General features: G+C 37.5%; 1 protein-coding gene across 4 annotated transcripts in view; it reads right to left on the bottom strand.

Moving 5' to 3' along the window:
* LOC106154081 (endonuclease/exonuclease/phosphatase family domain-containing protein 1) overlaps positions 1-16,294 on the bottom strand; it is a 37,507-nt gene that overhangs the window by 10,468 nt on the left and 10,745 nt on the right. Inside the window, exons 1-4 of one of the 4 annotated variants that reach the window (XM_087011274.1) lie at positions 14,568-14,743; positions 6,574-8,303; positions 503-554; positions 135-233 (exon numbers count right to left, since the gene is read on the bottom strand). In XM_087011274.1, coding sequence (XP_086867400.1) covers positions 135-233; positions 503-554; positions 6,574-7,619 — 1,197 coding nt within the window. In that variant the 5' untranslated portion in view covers positions 7,620-8,303; positions 14,568-14,743. Of the gene's footprint in view, positions 1-134; positions 234-502; positions 555-6,573; positions 8,304-12,440; positions 12,558-13,232; positions 13,400-14,567; positions 14,744-16,294 lie in introns of those variants that run through there. The other 3 variants (XM_087011275.1, XM_087011276.1, XM_087011273.1) reach the window with 3 other exon arrangements.

The raw sequence follows: 16,294 nt of genomic DNA, 5'->3' as shown, positions 1-16,294 counted from the left end.
ATCTTCCCACATAAAAAAAAATTAGACGCCGGTCAATGTAAACTTGAAAAGTTCTAACCGTCTTTCAGAAGACCCAGAAGATAGCTTCCGTCCGCCCCTGCATGAGCAAATGTTTACAACTGTCCATGTATTACCTGTCCTGAGTTATGTGACATCAGATAGCGCCACTGTCCCCTGTGTCCTGTCCACTTCTTGACGTGAGGTATCAGCGGTGTGTTGAGCTCCTCGCAGATCTGGAACATGAACAGTGCAGAGAACTGAACAAATTGTGGCTTACTGAGGTCCTGATATAAGTATTCTTATTGTTAATGGCTTTTGCAGACCCAATACCACGTGAGAGAGAGAGAGAGAGAGAGAGAGGGAGGGAGGGAGGAGGGGAGATTGAGAGAGAGTTTATCACTTGTCTTTGTATGAATGGATGTTAGTTATTACACATAATCCCATTATTATTACATTATAAACCCTAAAATCCCACATCTAAAAATTTTCACTCCCAATTTACCTTGTTCAGAGCTTGAGAATCTGCAAGGTCTTGAAAGGCAATGATGCTCAACCTGGAAACACAAACAACGCATCAGGATATTTTTCTTACACAAATCATATTATCATACAATCCAAAATAGACTTAATTAAGGACTGAAATATCCAAAAAGTGTACTTCAATTTTCTCACTGGTTATCTTATAATCTTCATAAACCTACTATCAAACTGCTCACAGTAGGTGATAAAGAATTTCTTGTGCTATCTTTTTGTATATCTATTTATCTAATGTAACAGAGAATTACTAATATTAGAATCTAAATAGTGCAGTTTCTTCAATGTTCTCATTGTATGCACTTAAAAGTTGTATTTTGCAAAAAATACTAAATTGTGGTTGAAACTGTAAGTCTACATAGAACTAAGCTGGGATTCTTGCTGAATGCAACCAGTGTAACAGATTAACATACCTCCTCCAGGCATTCAATAGATTACAGAAAATCTGCTGATTATACAAGTATATCAGAAATGAGGTGTTTTAATCAGTTAAACTGATTGCAATCAGCGAGATTTGGATCGCTCTACACACATGAACAATAGTTTTAATGGGAATGAGCCTTTGCAGATATACTATGCCCTCGCTGGATGTAAGAATTTAGCACACGAGATTCCGTTTTTTACATATATGTATATTAATCTCACATTCTGGCAATATACTATGCAGATACCTAACACAGTGATGACCTATAAGAAACTCAATGCACCAAAAATAAAAACCAATTTGGTAAGTGAGGCCTCCTTTGCATGGCCATGCAACTGCTGTCAGGAATTCCACAAACATAAGATATAATCATGGCACAGTAACATCATTATGGTGTGTCACAGGAAATTGAGGTAGTTAGTCTTAGCAATTATAAAAACAGATCCATCAAGAATATTACAGTATAATATGATCCATCTCTTGTCTCTTGTATGACTTTCGCCAAATTCAGAAAAAATATCATTCAGACAATTTTTAAAAAACTGTATGGATATGATTGCTTTATTTTTCACACTCAACCATTCATTTGACAAAAAAAATTTGGTAAAATAACAAAAACAAAATGCTTTAATGGCCTTGTGGAGTCCACTCCTTCCAGTTGACAATTTACATATCTCAAGAAAAATATGAGGTCTCTGGTTGTCCTCATATACTGACTTGTTTACACATACAGGGGTACATTCAAACCACAAATATGGCAAATATACGTTCCAACATAGATAGCCCTTCAGGCGGGTCATATATTTTAACGTTTCATAGCCACAACACCACCCCATTACTAGTCCAATAGTAACAGCACGACTGCTGTTATCTATAAAATAATGTGTTTTGGATAGATTGTTGATATGATATTTCAAAGACAAAAAAATTTACTATATATATATGAAGAAAACCTTTCATGTGGAAGGAGTCAGTGGACATTTTTGAGGTGAATTCATACGCACATAGTGACGTCTAAACGCCAGGTGTAAAAGGATGTACGTTGATTACATACGCACTCCAGCACGCACACATGCATGCAAATACAAAAGCTATTTTTGAGGTGTCTTTTGACGCATACTATCATAGCTCAAAGCTAGAGACCAACAGCAAAACATTTTATACAGAATATTCTCCCTTATGAATGCAGTTATTTTTATCTCATTTTTGATACAAGTTCAGCAATAATTGTTGTTGCAGTTCAAGACAATAGTGACTTTACAAAATCATTCATTATCTTATTGGTGGACATATAATACCTAGGATGGCATTTCAGTGTGAGAAAACAACCACTCTAAAAGATTAATGCAATTATCAGCTATTAAAGAAAGAAAGAAAGAAAGAAAGAAAGAAAGAAAGAAAGAAAGAAAGAAAGAAAAAACACATGAAATGAAATATCTACAAAAGCAGGAAAATCTGCAAGTCTGCCTGACCAAAAATTTTCAGATAGTAAAGCTCACTCTCAACAAATATATTCATGGAATATGTGAGGTCATTAACTCTAAGTATTATCACCTAATTTACATCTATGATTAACAACAGGCCGTGAAGCAGGAGGGATTGGGGGGGGGGGGCAGGGCAGGGCAGGGCAGGGCAGGTAAGGAGTTCAAAAGTACTGCACTTTTGGCCAGAAAAAGTACACTCTGAAATCAACTATAATTTCTGTGTCATTCCTCATATTGGGTCAAATAAAGGGGATGGGGGGGGGGGGGGGGGTCACTATTTCAACAATAAATAACCCTGTTGACATTACTGGCCACAGGCAACAACAATGTGATCTGTGGATGTGAAGCAGTTTTTAGTAAGAAAGAAAAGGATGGGAGATAGGTTAGCCAGTATGAAAATATCGGAAAGAAAATGACCTGAATGACAAGCTTTAAATCAATATCCTGATCAGCATATCTTTGCAGCAAATCTAAGTGAATAATTGAATATTAACATTGAGGAAAAGTGAATTCCAATAATATAAATAAACATAAGAGGATAACGCTGAGGGAATAGGATAAATATAATGACAAGAAGATGATTCATATAAGATATGATCAAACCAGACCTTGCGTGTAAACACCAACTTATCACAGCCTTGGGGAGAACAACTCTCACTGACACTTTATCATTTGCCATTTCAGAATGAAAAAAAATGGTGGAAAAATAGATTTAGTATCACCTAGACAAAGTGTACAAACAAGTTCTCTTCTAGAGCTTTTAGAGCATTTTTACAGTACTAGTAAACAAGTGAGTCAGAATATGTTTGGTATTTAGTAAAAGCTGATATTCATCAGGTTAAAAAAAGATCATCAACAAGATATCGAGTTGTAAAACCTCCTTTACATTGGACCACATCCTTTCTGTGTCCTTTGCCAGACCATGAAACTGGCATCGCTGTAGTCGTAGAAAAAAAGCACAAGCATCACTTTGGTTGCAGAAAGAATGCTCAATGATTGGCCAGTTGTCAGCACGTAATTTCTTTTTTTTCTCTGAAACGGGGCCTATTACAGAACACAGAAAGGATGCCATCCAGTGTAAAGGGAGCTAAGACTAGTAAGAAAGACTTAGTAATGAATGGGTGCTGCTATGGTGGCTGGGACATTGGCATAAACAGAATTATAACTCTCAAAATACGATGTCCTGCTGTGAACTATGTCATGACTAACAGAGTAAGTCCCAAAACCAAAGAAAATTCCCAGTTAAAATGTGAAGAATACATAAGTATCAGAACTATACACAGAGCTGAAAAACTAGAGGAAGATTCCCATCTGCAAATTTACTTTGAAACTGTTGACCAGTTTAAGTACAACGTCTAATAAATCTCAAGTTAAATTTTCTAGTATGTAAAACAAATGTTAGCTTTGATATTGCACAACACATATTTAGGAGGTTGTTGGTGAGCAGGAGAGAGGTTGCAAGTTCACATATTTGTCACTTGACAACTGTGTTTGAAATGCGGTTAGTAAATGACCTATCTACGTAACTTTCAATCCTGCCTTTAGACTATGGACGCACTACCTGCCTTTGCCTTCTAGACCATGTTATCTGCACAGGTAAAGCAATTAGCGCATAGCTCTAGGTATTAATAGTACCTGACCAGGTGAACAGAGGATTAAAGAATCAATCTAATCTTTGTGCCTAGACACTTGGGCATTGCAGCAGATTTATTACATTGTGTTCGATAACAAAGTAAATGCTGTCCATCCCGTGATAAAATCATGGATGAAACACTTGACCAGCACTTGACCAGCCATAAAAATGAGAAATCAAGGAAGGTACTATGATGTAATAAATGCAATATAACACCCCATTTCCATAGATTTTTAGATCGATCTATCCCTGTGGGGAGTCTCACTAGATTACTGTCAGCTTGGCCAGCTTAAGCGTCTGTCCCGCCTACTAAAAGCTGTAAGGTGGTAATTAACTATGGTGTCCGCTCGGCTGACTGCAATTTAGCCTGAACCCCCAGGGAGTTAGGTCGATCTAAAACTTAATCTTTAGATCGATCTAAATCTCTGGGAAAGCACCCTAAGTAGCAGAGATGAATTGAAATACGCAAGTGGTTTACGCATGTGGAGTTCACATACACAGGGTAATGACTCAATCTTTTTCAATGGGCAAAATTATCAAACTTTCAGATACATAATTTATATCACAAAATTATATTTCTATATAACATTTGTGGTGCTTTTACTGCAAAGAATAGAACTATAGAGTAGCCGGTTTTATAATTTTGTTGCTACCACTCAATAAGAATGTTTTAATTAAAAAAAAATGACTTGAAAAATACAGTCTCCCTAAAATGCACCCATTGAAAAGATCGAGTAATTACTGTATTTCAAGTCACACTATGCCAGTCTATGGAGAGCCGCAGCCGATGTTGAACCACAGATAGGAGAAATATATTATAGGGCACAGCGAGGGGTAGAAGGCAGTCAAATGTGACGCCGTGTTTGTATGCACGTTATAATATGTCTGGGACTTTTTGATCTCAAAGTCATCTGTGATACAAATAAAATAACTTAAAACGAGGTACCCAGGAGCCCTAACATATGAGGAATTGCACGCTAGTATAAATTTCACCAAAGAAATGAAGCTAGAAGTAAAAAGGGATACTGCTCATTATTGTATTTTGAATGTTCATGTTCAAAAAGCACCAACCTGCAGAGGTGGATGAAATTCCTGACCAGACAAGAAAAATGAGAAATCATGAAAAGTACCAAAGGGTAGAAAAATCTGGCTAATACTGCTTATCATAGAAGACCTGGAACCCGAAAAGAAAATCTAAGATCCACAACAGGGCTATGATAATAAAACATAAATAAATGCACCGCTAAATTGATCCAGACAGGATCAACCACACTATGACAAAAAAAATGATAAAAATGGGTTCCTTCTGGATATGCTCCATCCACCAGTAAGATAACATATAAAATATCAATATCGGCAATACAAATTTTTTTTTTTTTCCCTTCCGGTCGAGAGTGCAAGAACTCCTAGTTGACTGAGTCAATGAACCTAAAGAGCCATTGGGAAAAAAATCTTCATTGATTTCAAATAATCACCCACATGAAGGGCACCCTATCAAAGCATACAGAATGCCTTTAACACAAAGCTGAGAATTTATGACCAGACAGAAAAAAAACAATTTCCGTTTGAAGAAAGTTATCTATTTTGTTTCTGATGAAGAATTCTCAGGGTTAACAGCTGACTTGATACATATGAAACATATTCTTCTGCCAGTAAGATGATGAAGAAAAGAGGCTACTAGTACTGTACTACATATATTAAAGCCTTGATACCATACATCTAATAAACATATGTCACCTGCTGCTTTAAGACATAGAATAAACACTTACAGTCATTCATTAACCCACACACTCTCCTCCATTCTCCACCATATGCCCACTGTCTCACACTCCACAGATCCATCTCTGGCAGTCCACTCATTCTCCAGTATAGTCACAGCAAAACAGAGTACCCATTCTCCAGTATAGTCACAGCAATACATACCCATTCTCCAGTATAGTCATAGTATAACATACCCATTCTCCAGTATAGTCATAGTATAACATACCCATTCTCCAGTATAGTCACAGTATAACATACCCATTCTCCAGTATAGTCATAGTATAACATACCCATTCTCCAGTATAGTCATAGCAAAACATACCCATTTTCTAGTATAGTCATAGCATAACATACCCATTCTCCAGTATAGTCATAATTTAACATACCCATTCTCCAGTATAGTCATAGCATAACATACCCATTCTCCAGCATAGTCATAATTTAATATACCCATTCTCCAGTATAGTCATAGCATAACACACCCATTCTCCAGTATAGTCACAGCATAACATACCCATTTTCCAGTATAGTCATAGCATAACACACCCATTCTCCAGTATAGTCATAGCATAACATACCCTTTCTCCAGTATAGTCACAGCAAAACATACCCATTCTCCAGTATAGTCATAGCATAACACACCCATTCTCCAGTATAGTCATGGCATAACATACCCATTCTCCAGTATAGTCATAGTATAACATACCCATTCTCCAGTATGTCATAGTATAACTTACCCATTCTCCAGTATAGTCATACAGATCACCTCCCTCACTCCTGGGTTGCTGATTTTATTGGAACAGCACCGCTCGGCACTCCAGGTGGCTATACGTAGAGCAGGCCTGTTATTGCGTTCAAATTCAAATGGTTCAACTGTAGGCCGGACCGACTTCTCTGTCATAGGACCAATCAGTTTGCTCACATCCCAGACTGAGCCTCCTTCCTCGCCATTAGTCAATACGACATTGGTGGTTATGTTATTGTTATGAACCGGAGAGCTCGAGTCGCTTTTTGAGGCCCCGGATGGGGTGCCATCTTTTTGTTGTTCGCTGCTGTATTTTGAATCTCCTGCCCCTGATAATGAGCAGTTCTTTATATCACTGTTACTACCATTTTTTGTGACTGACCCATTTACGGAAGAAGTTGGCGAATAACCGTCCACAGTAAGTGTATGTCTAATAGCACCAAGAATTATGGGGCCTATGCCCTTGACTCTGCCTAACTGGTCAAGCGTCCGAAATGGGCCCTTCCTGTCCCTGTATGCGACAATATTCTCTGCTGTAGTTTGGTTTATTCCATGCACTCTCATTAACTGAAACACATTGGCTGTGTTGATATTCATTTTGGAAGAGGTCGAGGATTTTCCCATCTTGGCTTCATTGGGGGTTTTCTCATAGACGGTGCTGAGGTCGTGTTTGCTGCCAATAGGAGAGCTCGTTTTAGATGTCTTCTTACTGCCCACACAAACCTCCAGTCGAATTACATTTAGTTTTGTCGCGCCAACACCCGACACAAGGGCCAAATCTTCCACTTTACGAAAACCTCCAATCTGTTTTCTGTATTCCACTATATTATGTGCCGTGGCGCGATTGATGCCCGGTAACGTCATCAGTTCCTCCTCGGTCGCCATGTTCACGTTTAACTGTTCAACATTGTCGTTCTTGTCAATGTTCCAGTTGAAGGTGGCACTGAGATTTCTCTTATGGCTTTTTATCTTGACGTGGTTCTCAGTCACCTTATTTGGGTTTTTGTGCGGAATACACATACTGTTGCATCCCCCCATCTTGAATCTTTTTTTTAAACTGCAACACAACAGCAAAAGCACCCTCGCACCACTACAAAATATTTTTGCTTCTGTATCTGGATTCTACCATTTGATATCACTGCATCCCTTTATGTTTCCCCTCTGTGACCTGATCAGTAACTGGAAACTGGGCAAATCATGCCATAATGACCACAGCTGTACTTTCTACAACTATTCCATAGCTATAATCATCTATTCCAAATGTGATTCGCATTGATCAAAACAAACATCTATCCTCTCTGCGATATCCTTTAACTTGAATTCCTGTGTCTAAACTTGATTAGAATGTAAAGTATGCTGTTCAGATTCATATCTCGGAGACTGTTGAATATAGAGGAATCAAATAGCTCCTGGGTCTTTCTCAGAATTTCTTTGCCAATATGGTACAGAGATGATGCCTTGTGAAGTTAAAGAAGACTTTCAAATACTCGATTTATCTCTCACACTCGCTTTGATGTAATTAATTAAAAACCCAAGTTATGGTATCCTCATGCACGAAGTGGCGTGGGAGAGAAATTGATCGGTGATTTGCCGCTGAGACGCATCCTGATTCTAGAAGTCTGCTCTTCTGCAGGTGTTGGTCTTCTAAGTGATAGCAGGGAAATGCTTGTTTGAGCGAATACAAATCAAGACACAGAAGTGTCAATCTGCTTGCTTGTCATTCTGGAAAGACAACAACAAAAAATCCATTAATACTTGTCGTATATATGTACGTGATAAAATACAATATGCGATAGAAATGGCAAACTTCTAGAATAATCTATCAATCTCTTGTTGCAAAATGCCAATAATGCGATGACAAGAAAGGAGGCAAAATTATCGAATAATCTATCATTCTTTTTATCCTAAACAGCTAAATGCAAATGATCCATTAGAAGCACATCTAATAAGTGGATCCCTGCTAGTGTGAAGAAACAATAAGCCTGAATGTAATAAATATCAAACAAAGCATAAAGACCATCTTTTAGACATGAAAATCATTTTACTTTAGAACAGAACCAATTTGAAAAGGAAAGAAACTGAGCACATCTGGGCCAAATTTAAAAAAATATATATAAATCTATGTCCTCTTTCTTTTTTTTTTAGTTTATCTGAGTACTTAAATTTTTAAAACAAAATAACAGAAAACTATAAACCCTGGGCCTTCCACTATCTTTCACTGGTAAAGCTAATGGACAAGTGAATACATCATTAATGGAAATGTTCACCTTTCAGTCTGGCACTGTCTGCCAGACTATTTATCACGGTAGTAAACAAAATTCCACAAAGTTCATAGTGTCAATGTATAGGTCATGCAAAGGAATATATACGTCACCATACAATAAAAACATTCCTTATTCTCCTCTCTGACAACTACTGCCCAGGGACCATAAGCAACCATAAGATCTTTTAGCACTAACGCCCATATTAACCACCTAACCCACAAATTAACCAACACACTGTACAGTATTTATCACAATCAGAGTGATTCCTAGCACTAACATTCATCTGCTCTGGCATTGTTGGTTAATTCATGGGTTATGTGGTTAATATGGGTGTTGGTGCTAGACTTCTATTTGGTGTTAAACTTTACAAATAGAACCCATCAGCATAGATTCTACTGAATATTTTCTAAAATAATGATAAATGTGAACAAAGAATTACTGAAATAAAAATAAACTAAACATTTAAATCTGACATTGGTTGAAGTGAAATATCATAAAGTATGTCAAAATACACAAACTAATTTTATTTTGGTTTTGTTTTCTGTATCATAAAATGGTGGACAAAGTAGTTAGTTACTGTACATAAATTCAGGAACCATTCGGGGTTTTTTAACAATACTTCTTTATAAATATATCATGTATCCAAAATGAAAGTTTGCGTAAAAATTTCAATTGAGTCATCGCTGTTACCCCTTCTACAATGACTAAGCAAAAGGTTTGATTTTAACAGAAAAGATAAACAACTAATTCATCTTATAAAAACAATGCACCAGTGGAGGAAAAACATTGAGAATAAGCTTATTACAGACTAGAAAGAAATATATAGGAATCAGCTCGAGTAAACTACCACAGGCCCTTAGCCAGCAATTTCAAAGGGGGGGGGGGTTCTTTTTCTGAAAAAGTGGACCTTTTACCATATAATCCCCATGTACCTAGGTCAAATTTTACCCAAAGTGGACCTTTTTCCAGCAAAAAGGGGGGTTCTTTCGAACCCCCCAAACCCCCCCTGGCTACGGGCCTGTACCATCTCCTTCTTTTTAATACCCAACCCCATTTGTATTCCATCCTCAGTTGATATACCACTGGGCACATGTCCTTCTCACAGTCAAGATATTTTCACCTCAGTCATCGTCTAGTGCTTTGCTACTCTTTATATAAATGACATATGGAAAGAGTGGCAGAGCACTAGACTGTGGCTTTAGGGTATATTAATTTACTAGACACCACTGAAAGTGAGCTTATCCAAGATACCTTGTCAACTAGCTTGCATATATATCAACCACAGATGCTAGCTTTCACCAACACAGAGTAAGATCGCATTCACAACGAGTTGAGCCATGGCTTTACAAATCCTGGAACTAAATATGGCGGACGTACATGAAAGAAAAACCGCCTAATCTTTTAATAGTCTCTCCGCCTCTCACACGCCTCCCCATGCGTCGTCCCTGCTGGGGTACGGTCATTAAATCTCGGCTCCATTGGGACGACACATGGGGAGGCGTGTGAGAGGCGGAGAGACTATTAAAAGATTAGGCGTTTTTTCTTTCATGTACGTCCGCCATATTTAGATCCAGGATTTGTAAAGCCATGGCTCAACTCGTTGTGAATGCGATCTAAGAGAGACAGAGAGAGAGGGGGGGGGGGGGGGAGGCATTCTCTCTGTTAACAAATATATATATCTTTTGAGCAGATCTTCACAGATGCATCATTTTGATAACTTATTTATTTGTCCATCTCTCAAACTGTCTGTCTGTGCACATACCTAATGTAGCAGCTTTAACATCTCCTTAGCAACAATAAAACAAAAGCAATCCAGGTAATCTAAGGCATGGAATTTAACCATCTTACATCAATTAACGAGGACACTTCACCTGCAAATCTCTACATACCTATATGTAAACAATTTGATTAACTTTGTAAGATTTACAACTAATTCAATTAGTACATATTCGGACTTGTGCCAGAGCACATAAAGCAAACAAACTCCACAACCAGTAGACAAAAGGCATGCTTTACCTGCATCTTGTGTACGACCACCTTGAAAATTGTTGTACATAACAATTGGGCTTGCTTTATAACTTTACATAGCTATTCAATGTTCAAAGTCCTAAAATTATTCATAAATCCTTTTGCACAAGCTAGCAAGTTCCATACAGTTTAAAAAACTGTTATAACAAATTTCTTTTTTCTATTTCTTTCTTCAACTTTCAAAACAAATGCAATTCAAGGGCAAAAAACTGTTTTATGAACTATTTGCTGTAAAGCGTCAAAGAACATGTTCTTTGATTGTTTTGAAACCTGTGAAACAAATTTGTTTGCTTTTCATCTTAACTTTTAAACATTCAATTCAAAGTCTCCAAAAAAATTTATGAACATTTATTCTATAAGCTGACACAGACCATTCAGTTCACAAGTTCATTAAGTGTGACTTATGACTCCTTTTTTAATATTACTTTAGGGACCGTTCACATGAAAAATCTACTGCAGGGTATTCAGGGCACAGACCGTGATCACAAGATACCGCCAATAGATTTTTAGATTTTTAGAAAATAGATTTTTCATGTGAACGGTCCCTTAGACATATATGTAAAAACAAAACAAGTGTTCAGGTCAACTCACAACTATTATTCTCCAATTCAATAGCAGCTTATATAAACTGATTTCTGGCATAACCGAGCTATTTCAAACAATGAATACAAAACTTCTTCAACAGGTCAGATAACAATGCACCATAACAAGTGCTGAGATTTCTATCTTATCATTATATTAAAGCCTGCATTTATACATTATCCATGAGGTACAGGTGTATGAGGAAATTTGCATATCAACAAGATATATTATTATGACATCTGCATATTAACTACCTTAAATCACCGATGATATCATAAGGTAACCTTTGCCACTGCCATTCACGTGTACTCTCTATATTCATAGAGCACCCTTCTCTCCATACAAACTACAGTTTACCTCCCAACATTTTATACCAAATGCAAATAAGCATAAATACATAAAACATGTTTGTTTATACCTCCTAAAGACATAAGCTGGGTATTACCTTAAATGCTAGATGTAATATTGTTTACTTACTTATACTCATTTCTGAGTTACACACATTATAATCAGTACTTCTGTTAGCACAAATTTTGGAGATCCATCAACACACTTATAGGAGAAAACTGACCCATATCTTAAAACAAGAACTATAATGTATAATGTGATCCCCACTTTCTCATTTTGGATCCAATCATTACATCCAGAAAACAGAAAGCATGCTTTAAAAACACCTGATCCTTTCAAATAGACACTGTGAACAATGCTGTAACATGAAGCAGGCCCGTAGCCAGCAATTTCAAAAGGGATAAGGGAGGTTCTTTTTCTGAAAAAGTGGGCCTTTTTCCATAAAAACTTCATGTACCTAGATCAAATTTTACCCAGAGTGGACCTTTTCCTGGCAAAAGGGGTGGTTCTTTCGAACCCCCCAAACCCCCCTCCAGGCTACGGGCCTGTGAAGATATATCTGAGTCTGAAATCTAGTAATAACAGAGGCTGCTACTAGTATATACATACTGATACTGGTAATGTATACAAAGCTCACCTTTCTGCCTATGAAACCTGTAACCCCTCGTCTCATCTCTAACCCATAGCATATGTTTACCATACTGGAGCTGTACACAGAGGCACTACACACTTAACTCATTTGCTCAGGCATGCTGAGATATTTACAAAAAAAAAAAAAAAAAACACCTCAGACATGTGACTCATGATCATCAAAATGCCCCTTTTCTCATATCACAAAGAAGAGATACACTGGATGTACTGCATATACTTGAAACGTGATGCTCTTTACTCACCACTCAAAAATAAAGAAGAACTCAAAACTGAATCCAGACCAAAATTCAGGTTAGACTGGTTAATGGTTAAAAGATGACTACAGGTACTTCAATTCAACAGAGGTTTAAACAATTCATCTCAGACTGTTATAAATGCTTGGTTAATGGACTACATTTTAAGTTTCTTTTGCAATTTTAGGTTAAACATTGCCTGAATAGATCATTATTTTGATAATAAAATATGAACCTACAGGGCATTATACAGGTACATTTTCTGCATAGTGCAGCTCTCCTAATGGTGTGTTTATCACATGAGACAAGAATGACACGGATCCTAATTACGCCACTAGACAAACAAATTGCTCTACAAGTCATTAAGATTCCAGACCAGGCAAAACACATCCTCTCTCTCTCTCTCTCTCTCTCTCTCTCTCCACATATTCTACACAAGAGGACACAGCCCTGCTATAGTGTAAAAAAAAGGATACATATACAGAAACATGTACCGAATGTACTGCGAGAGAGCGAGAGAGAGAGAGAGAATATTCTGTACTTACTATGAACCCAACTGAATCCCAATAACACAGACGTCTACACTGACAAGCAGACAAATCTGTCAACATGCACTGACTGTACACACTCACCAAATCTCATGTGACAAATACCTGTACCCTAAACACACTGCACTTTGGACTTTGTCCAGGCAGGTGACACGCTGGTCCTTATCATAAGTATGCACCAGGTTGACAATAAGAGGGACAGTGAGTAACCTTCACACTGGGGTGGAGGGGGTTATCAAATCGACTTTACTGCCTACAACCTTCCTTAACCTTGTAAAACGACATTTTCTTTAAGTGCAACTCATTAAGGTGGTCAGCTCATTCCATCAGCTGCTTTAAGTCATTATTGAATTTGTTTGTAGGTGGCAAACGTGACACACTCATCCGTATTAGATTAAAAGTTATATTATATGAAAAGATAGCTGGGACCTTTCTTTTACTCCCCTCAATAAATACACACCTTTAATTTAAATAGCAGATACTAGTTAGGGCAACCATAATGGTAAATATCCAATGGGCCTGCTTGGGGATAAAAATTACTCGTTATTCTCCCACTTTCTTGACAAAGCAGTAGTGTGAGTCATCAGTTATGTCAATGTTAATAACACGACAATGATGACAAATCTGATACACCCATCTCCGTATCATCTTACTGTGCTAAGGCCCTATATCACATCAATACAAGTGGTATACTTCAGCGATATAGATACACAGGTACACTTGGGGAGATTGACAACTTAGAAGCTTTGCTATTATGGTAATTACTCAATATTTTCGATGGGGGAAAATTGTGAATTTAAAACATACTGTATTTTTCAAGTCATAATTTCTTAAAATAACAGCATTCCTATTGAGTGGTGGCAACAAAATAAAAAGCAAGCTGCTCTATACTCTTATTCTATACAGTAAAAGCATCACAAATACTATACAGAAAAATAATTTTTGTGATTATAAAATAATATATCACTATCTGAAAATCTAATAATTTGTGCCCATTGAAAAGATTGAATCAATACTATATGTCATAAGATTCCCCAACATGAAGCCTCTGTTATTACCAACTAATTAACTTAACAGCAGAAAGTTCTTGTTAAAGGGAATTAACCCTTCTGCTTTAATTAATAACTTGCAATAACTTGCAATAAGTTTCGACCAATTCATACATTAACTACAACCACTTCATGCATATTAGATAAAACAATCACAAAACAATGACAATCTATTCCTAAAACCTATCCAATATTAAACATTTCAGTGACCAAAATATTTCACCTTCACTTGGAGGAGCAGCAAATATATGACAGCAACAGCATTGCTATAAAACGCACCTACCGTAGAATTTGGCAAAAACAGAGATGAACTACTAAAACCTCTTGAATATTTGATCCACCCTCAACCAGAACTCCCAACCTCAGCCACTGACGAATAAATTTAAACTGGCAGCACAAGTACAACAACTTAGTTATAAAGCTGCACACCACATCTAAGTTATCCATCTTGTCTTTCCATCTCCCACACCTACACATAATTACGTACCTATTGTAAGCTGAACAAGGTGGGCCTTCAGATACTATGATACCTTATTAACAACCTGTAAAAGAGAGTGGACTCTCAAGCTTTTTTGGGGGTGGGGGGTGGCAACATCTAATTACAAGGGAGGAGAGAGGCACTAGTTTAAAAACAACTCCTCCCCCAAAAGGGGACAACAGCATTGCCCCATTACTCAAATTACTGGACTTAAAGAAGAGAGAAGGTGCTTTCTGACCCCAAACAGGTTTGATATGATCTGTGCCATTGCTTCAAGAAATTGTAATGTGAATTATCACACCTATTTTGCCATGAGTTTGGCTACAATTGTGAGTTTTACTTTAACCATTTTATATCACACCATGCTACCTGTTAGGAATGTAGGAGTGTTGAGATTGAAATATAAGGTTAGCACCTGTTGCTTGTTAAAATGATGTAAAAATGTTTTGTCTCAGAGCTTTTTTATTTAAATCTTTCAAGGGGCCTCTCTCTCTCTCTCTCTCTCTCTCTTTGGCCCCCATCTGGTATCCTCAGCTGACTATTCATCCAGCTAATCAATAAGAGCTTGTAATGAAAAAAGATTTCTCAGGTTAGGCCCCATTCTCCTACCTAGATTGATCTAGCAGGATTGACCCAACTTTGAGAGGCTTCTTGCTAAATTGCATTCAGTTGAAGCGGCTTAGATGTCTGGCGTGTCTACTGAAGCTGTTAAGTACCGCCTTACAACTTCAGTAGGCATGCCAGACATCAGAGCCTTTTAAGCTGAATGTAATTTAGCAAGAAACCCCTCGGAGATGGGTCGATCCTCCTAGATCAATCTAGGTATGGGAATGCCACCCTCCTCCACAATGTTCCTGAATACTTTGCCAGTTTTGGGAACCACCACATTAGCCTGAACTATGATTTTCTGAAATCTTGCACTGGACAAAACCCCATGTTTTGTGCACTGGAAAATACTAAGGTATCCAAAAAACCTCATTGCTTAAAGGCCCTTCTACTAAATGATAAAACCAGCATCAAAGACCTCTGCGATTTCCAACTCCTACCCAATAGCATCTCCTCCACCTTAATGCCAGTTGGGAAAGATCAGGTTCTGGTTAACAGAATTCAAAATTTGACAATGCAGTGTTCATCCAATGTAACCAAGGTTGGTTGTGATTTTTGTGTTTTGAAGGTGCCATGTTCCTGCTCTATAGAAGGGGACTCCACATATATTCCTCCCCGTCGAATTTGTGAACATAATGAAACTACTGAAATTCTTCATCCCATAAATTTAGCACTTTTACAGCAACTTTTTGATGAAGGTAACTTTTCTGATATTTTTGGTCATTCCGTCTTTCAAACACCCCCCAGAGTAACAATCCCCACGTTACGCCTATACAATCATAACTTTTCACAATTTTTAACCAAGGATTCCTCCATTAAACTCAATCTGCAAAAAGTAATGTCAGCAGCAAAAAAGGGAGAGACTATATTTCAGTCGCTGACTGAGCCCCTCTTGTCTGGTGACTTAACATTACCCACAGGAGGAC

Source organism: Lingula anatina, chromosome 4 (assembly GCF_051362555.1).
Source record: "Lingula anatina isolate TDL-2025a chromosome 4, LinAna3.0, whole genome shotgun sequence".
NCBI lineage: Eukaryota > Metazoa > Brachiopoda > Lingulata > Lingulida > Lingulidae > Lingula > Lingula anatina.
This window is presented reverse-complemented; position numbering and strand designations above follow the sequence as displayed.